This window comes from Mastacembelus armatus, chromosome 12 (genome assembly GCF_900324485.2).
Source record: "Mastacembelus armatus chromosome 12, fMasArm1.2, whole genome shotgun sequence".
Taxonomy (NCBI): domain Eukaryota; kingdom Metazoa; phylum Chordata; class Actinopteri; order Synbranchiformes; family Mastacembelidae; genus Mastacembelus; species Mastacembelus armatus.
The window spans coordinates 72,984-79,925 of NC_046644.1; the positions used below are offsets into that span (position 1 = coordinate 72,984).

General features: G+C 42.8%; 1 protein-coding gene across 1 annotated transcript; it reads right to left on the bottom strand.

The window, feature by feature from the left end:
- Positions 1-423: 423 nt before the first annotated feature.
- Positions 424-5,579, bottom strand: LOC113124296 (dnaJ homolog subfamily C member 25-like). The gene is made up of 5 exons (XM_026296924.2): positions 5,182-5,579; positions 4,049-4,201; positions 3,182-3,552; positions 2,293-2,392; positions 424-2,095 (listed from the first exon to the last, which is right to left on the bottom strand). The coding sequence occupies exons 1-5, from the start codon at positions 5,524-5,526 to the stop codon at positions 1,973-1,975; spliced, it is 1,092 nt and encodes a 363-aa protein (XP_026152709.1). The 5' UTR covers positions 5,527-5,579; the 3' UTR covers positions 424-1,972.
- Positions 5,580-6,942: the final 1,363 nt, after the last annotated feature.

Consider the following 6,942-nt stretch of genomic DNA (forward strand, 5'->3'; position numbering starts at 1 on the left):
TCCTCACTGGAGAAGCTAGAAGCAGATACATCTATTCTTCATGACTTAAAATGACTAAACAATTATAAATTCTGTACCTGTATTTTTGTCAATTGAATAATCATTGCAGGATGGCTTTCAGGTATTTTATTTTAACAATGCAGTTAGAGGTGCTGTAAGCTCCAAAATCTTTGTAGCCTGAGATGAAAATGCACTTTTCTTGCATTGCACAGCATTTTGTTGTCTTTCCTATTTTTCAGGATGAGTCAGCATAAGGGACTGCAGCCCCAAAGCTGGATGGGTCTGTGGTGCCTAATTACAGTGCCTAAGCTGTGACTGTACAGTACAATCGGTGTTGAGAGAACAGCTTTAAGTCCTGCTGGAACATTTTAGAAAGCACTTTTAAACAAAAAATCTCCTTTGTTCATATCATAGGCAGCATGACCATGTAGTTACAGCATGACTTTAATGCCTCCTTAACACCAGAATGACAACAAAATGACAAATGAGACATGGAATCAATAAATAATACGGATACTTTTCATGAGACAGACCAGAAACCACACTCCCTGGCTGATAGACATCTGCTGTTGCACAATTTACAGATAGTTGCAGCTGTGACTTTGGCTTCAATATACACAGTAATGCACTCCTCTCTTTTTACTCTTTCTCTTTTCTGAAAAAAAAAGAAGCTTTGAAAACATCAGAAGAGAAAATTTCTGCAGAACATCTGATTAAACCATCTCATGTACCAAATAGTGTCCTCAGTTTGTGTTTTTTAACAGCTGATCTTTTTACTGTTAAAGGTAGCAAAAGAACATGCTGTCATCATCAGTCAGATGAGAAGGATATCAGTTTCATTTATTCACCTCTTCTTAGCAAACATGCAGCCAATGCTTCTATTCACATTTCTATTCCTGTTGAGTAGATAGAGTATGGAAACCAGTCAGTTTGGGGTTGATGGAAGGTGTACTTTCTTAATTCTGGTGGAGCTTTATGTCCAGTCTTTGTGCTAAGCCACATATACACTTCTCATCTGGCCCTGATGAAGAAACCAAGGTTTAACCAAGATTTCACTGTTCTTAAAAAATTACACTCCAGTCCTGATTTGACCATCTTATAAGCACCAAATGTGTATGCTACCCATTCAGACGCCCTCCATTTTTTCCATGTTATGTTGCAGCCTGATACTACAGTTGTTTGGCAATTGCCAGCTGTGAGGCATTCTATAGAGAGGTGTGTGTCTTTCCAAATCAAGTCCAATCATTTTAATTTGCCACAGGTGGACTCCAGTCACAGTGTAGAAACATCTCAGCAAGGAGCTAATTCTCACATGCTGTTGCAAAGGGTCTGAATACTGTAAATGTGATATTTCAGTTTTTCCTTTTTAAGAAACTTACAAACATAAAGTTCTGTATTCACTTTGTCATTCTGTCACACTGGGTGATTAATGAAAAAAACAAAAAATGAATTTAAACAACTGTAGTATCAGGCTGCAACATAAAATTGGAAAAAAGTCAAGGGGGTCTGAATACTTTCTGAATGCACTGTATGTGCAGGTGGTGGTCTGACATCTTAGCCAAGGGCCAAGGACACTTTGACAGTACTGCTAGCTGTTGCAGTCAAACTGGCACCTTGCTCTTGGTTCACATTAATTCGGGCACCAAAACACACTAATGCATCCATTTCATCAGCAGGACAAAACCAAGAGAGAAAAACAGTTGGGAGAAATTCTGAAAAGGGAGAGAATCATTAAATTTTGTTAAAACAAAATAAACTTGGTTTAAGAAAAATTAATTGCATGATGTAAAAAATCTGTATCCACAGTTCAGTTTATTCCATTTAGTCATCCTTGACCACTATGAAAATATCTCTCACAATATAAACAGGCATATAGTTCATCTTTCTGTACAGGCATTTCTCCACACAGCACGGCGTGTGTTGTTGGTGTATGCTGGCACTGAGGCACATGTATCGCCAGAGCTCTTGGCTGTCAGTCATCGATGAATGTCAGCCGTCCCGGCCCCTCGTTCTTCATCCAGCGGCGGTACCGTTTCATCCTTGGGTCAGTCGCCATCTTCACCTTCATTTCCTCCTCCTGCTGCTTTCTGTACATCTGAAAGATGCATAAGGAATGTTTACAACCCACACACACTCTAACTGAATTGAAGACAGGCTATCTGAAGGAAGAGAGTAATTAGGGAAAGATGAAAATGGTGAAAGAGTACAGTGTAGGAGGGAGTACAAAGAATAATAATAAATAAATAAAGTGGTTGAAAATTGAGTGATTAAGACGAAGACACAGCCACAAACCTCGTAGTTTTCTTTGATCCAAAGCTGTTTCTCCAGGAACGTCTGTCTGATGTTCTCATCCAGACTGTCAAACTGAGACTGCGACATCTTCATGTACCTCCTGGGAGTTTAGACAGAGGAAAGAAGGATAAACGTGTAGGTAAATCTCATTCACTCACACAGACCAATGAACAGGGTATCTGCAGGTTTCTAGAGCTAAATTTTAGACTTTTCAAGACCTTTTTAATACCACGCAGAATAACATTTAAGACCAATTTTGTAGAAATAAAATAAAACATCACACAATACAACCAATTCCCATAACACTGTTTATTGTTCTAAACTGTTTACACACCGTTTGATTTATTGAGTAAAACAAAAATAAAATGCCAGGTGTTTTCCGACAGGTTTCCGCAGCCGCTTTGTCTTATTCACACCGCTTGTGGGTCTCCAAAGCTTTAATACCCATTGTTCCAAGTTTTACATTTTTTTTGCACAGCCTGCACCGGACCTCGAACACGTTGCTACTAACTGGACTTAACCAAAATTAGGGTTTTGTAACCAATTGTCATTAAATTTACATTTACCCATGGCAAAAGACAGAGCTGAGACTTTCCCGCGGTTCACGCAGCTGCCGGAAAGCATATGTTAAATGAACTCCCCTCAAACACGTATTTTAGTTGGTTCCGCCTATTTCGTTCTGCGTAACAAATACACGAAAGGATTTCAAATTGATTTCAAGATGAAAATAAAATCTTCCTTATGGGGTCGGTTAGATTTCATTTTAAGACCTTTGAAACACGAATTTAAGACATTTTAATGCTAATTAAGGCCTTAGTTTTATAATATGGAATTTAAGACTTTTTAAGGATCCGCGGACACCCTGAATGAAAAAAAAAAAAAAACTGACCTGATGAGATAGAGCTTCTCCTCATCCCCATACTCCTCCCTGCAGATGGTGAAGCGGTAAATCCATGACACGTACCAGGCCACGTAGTTAGTCAGGTAGTACGGGAAAAGCACAATCTGACACAGCAGGATGTCTGACAGGTTGGGCTTTTGGTAGCCTCCTTTAATGTCAATCTTGTTTTTGATGATGTCACGAATGACCTCCTCCTCCTGCTCCCGGATCTCCTCTTTGGAGCGGCGATTCTTTCCCTTCTCCTTGGTGCGGTTGAGGAGGCCCTGTTGCTTGGCGATCTCTGTGGCCTGGATACGGTACTTGGGTACCGTCACCAGGTAATTGATGGCCTCATTGTAGCTGCTGTGCCAGCTGTAATACTGTGGGAACAACAGGGAGCATTAAGAATGCCTCACAGCTGGCAATTGCCAAACAACTGTAGTATCAGGCTGTAACTTAACATGGAAAAAATGGAGGGCGTCTGAATGGGTAGCATACACATTTGGTGCTTATAAGATGGTCAAATCAGGACTGGAGTGTAATTTTTTAAGAACAGTGAAATCTTGGTTAAACCTTGGTTTCTTCATCAGAGCCAGATGAGAAGTTTATATGTGGCTTAGCACAATGACTGGACATAAAGCTCCAGCAGAAGTAAGAAAGTACACCTTCCATCAACCCCAAACTGACTGGTTATCTGCCTGTTTCACACCTGTACAATACTATTTATAAAGGCAGTCAAGGGTCAAAACTCAGTTTGACTAAAAAAGTTCCCACATGGTCCATCTGTGGTCTAGCAAAACTAGTTGAAAATATGGAGAATGCTCATTTTAGAATCTGCTGGTAGTTTTCTGAACCTGTTAGAGACCATGATCGCACCTGGAAGATAGAGATGGCACAGATAGTGACCAGGATGACGACTCTGACGTCTACTTTGGGTGTGAGCTGTCGGCGGTAGTAGGCATAGTAGTGTTGATAATACTCCTCAGGATGGTCCAGCATGTAATCGTAGTCTCGCCGAGTGTCCTCATCCTGCATGCACAGATGAGACTTTATTTCTCTTATTGCTTGTATTCATGGAGACCTATGGGGTGTGTCTTTTCACTTGGCCTGTTTCTGTTAATAGCTCTATGCTGTTTTCATCTCAGGCACACTCTTGTCCCAGTTTTTAGGTGAAAGTTCTGTGAAAGAGCCAATCAATGTGGCACTTTCCCCATTGCACACAGAAACTAAATTTGTCTTTTGAACATCTGCATGTACATTACTTAGAGTAGGGAAAATGTAAGTGAGCCATGCAAGGCCGTCATTCCGTAATACAAGCTGTATTTTTTCTGAAAACAAAAGACAAATGTGTCTGACTGTGTGTGACTTATTAAATGCTCTGCTGACATACATTTTTTGTGAGTGTAGCTTTGACTGTATACATTGCAGTCTTTCAACACCTGCTCTGGCACTGCCAAATCAAATATACATATATTTTGGGGAACGCACAGGATTTCCATGCATGTTATATTGTGTCCATTGTGTGTGGTCTTCATTTGTGTAGCAGTCAAACTGCAGCATATGAAACTTTAATGTTATTAATGCTTTTAACTGATCAACTTGCTTTCTCAGTTTATGTGTGTTTATGTGTGTCCTGGTAGCCGACCAGAAATCACAATGCATGTTAAAGAGATACCAGAGGAGGTGAACAGACAATTATAGCTGGTGAAAGGACGAGACAGAAAATATTTCACTTTCTCATGGCTTGCTAAACACATGTCAAGGATCTCTTTAGAATAACAGTGAAGAACAAAACGGGCAGCAGGTCATTATGCTGGTATAACAAATCATTTTATAAAGATTATTTCATACCACAGCAGGAAGGCTGTGGAAATAAAACACGTAAACAAGCACTATATGTGGGAGGTAAACGCTTACTGTTGGGCACAGTGTGCAGCAGTAACATCCTGCTGGAATAACTATAATAATAGAACTATATTAACTATGTCTTTAGACTTTTACAGACCAACCTTTAACGTTTCGTAGGCGGTCGCGATGAGGAGGAACTTCTTTTGAGCGGACTCCTGGGTCTCCCCCTCGGTACCGGGCTCCCCCGGCCTGAAACGGTCCGGGTGGTACCGGCGAGCCAGCTGCCGGTAAGCACGGGCGATCTCCGCTTTGGAGGCCTCCCGGGTAACGCCGAGCACGTCATAGCAGACTTCCCTGCCGCAGTAAAGGCCCTCCACCAGCGCCGTGACCGTCGGCACGGACAACAGGAGCAGCGCCAGGCACCACCATGACCTCACTGCCCGGGGACACCCAGAAAAGCCTCTGCGACAGCCGCAGCTCTGTTCCGTGGACTCAGCCATCGCCATCTGGCCTCCGATGGTGCCACCTCCAAGCCCAGGTGGTCCTGTCGCAGGCTGCCGACATCATCAGTACGCGCCGGAACGGAAGGATTACACGACATCAGTCGATGTTTTAAAGCTGTTTAAATAAAAATCACTATCATACCCTTTGGTAGACACCTGGTAAAACATTCACTAGTTTTCCTGTAGGTTTTGGATAAATTTGGGAAGAAGTCGGAAACTGGCTCCAATTCTGTATTTATACTGAAATGATGAAATGTATTAGTAATTGTCGTCTTTTCAGTGGAGCTGAATCACACTAAAATGTAATCTCAGCACCCCTAAACCCAATAATAATAATAATAATAATAATTTAATAACAGTAATAATAGCAAGCGGCGATAAGCGGCCCTCGCCTCGAGCGCACCGCCTCCCCTGACGCACTGCCCCCACGAGCGAACCGCGTCCCCTAACGAACCTCCTCCCCGAACGAACAGTCTCCCCAAGCGCCTCCCCTGAACGGACCACCCCCCTGAGGAGACCACCTGCCCCCGAGTTCCCCCCCCTGTGCGCCCCCTTAAATGGACAGCCTCCCTGAGCGCCCCCCTCGAATTGACTACCCCCCAAGAATTGGCCGCCCCCCGTGGAGGCCGCCCCCCGTGGAGACCCCCCCCCCCCCAAGTAGACCCCGCGGAGGTCTGTGCCAAATTTGGTACAGTTCTGACAAAACCTGAACATTTTGTAAAATTCCCATTGGAAATGAATGGCGAGATTTGGTCATCGCCAAGGCAACAGCCTTGAAAACAGGGCATGGGTCCAATTGGCTTTTATGATCAGGATGCCCTAAAGGATGTCTGTGCCAAATTTAGTACAATTCTGACAAAGTGTTTTGGATGGCAATTTTCAAATCGTTATACAGGGGGAGCTATTGGGCCTATTTTGATTTATTTGATTTAATCCAATGGGTTCAGGGCGGCAGGGATTACAATTCATCAATTGGTCCGATTCAAATCCAACAATGCGTGTGAGAGTTATTACAAGTTGAAGAAATGGTGGCCTCTCCGATGGCAACCTGCATCAACTTGCCATGCCCGCCAAAGGAAAACCGTAAAACTTATTCACAAAATTTGGGTAACTTTTGCAGCCCCATGGGTCTATGTGATGCTGGCCAAAAATGAGCTCAATCGGTCAAAAGGAGTAGTTCTTTCAAGTTCGAGGTGAGCAAAATCAACGAACTCAATGACCTCAAGATAAACTCCCAGCTGGTGGACTTCCTGTTGGTCACATGACCTCGACACGATAAGCTTTTTTGCTTGGCCTGACATGAAGAAGAGATGTGCCAGGTTTGGTGACTGTACGATGAAAAAACTGTAAAGTGACCTCTCATTGACGTAATGTATTTTGATTTTTGTCGGGGGAGCCGAAGAGCCATTCTTTTGCGGT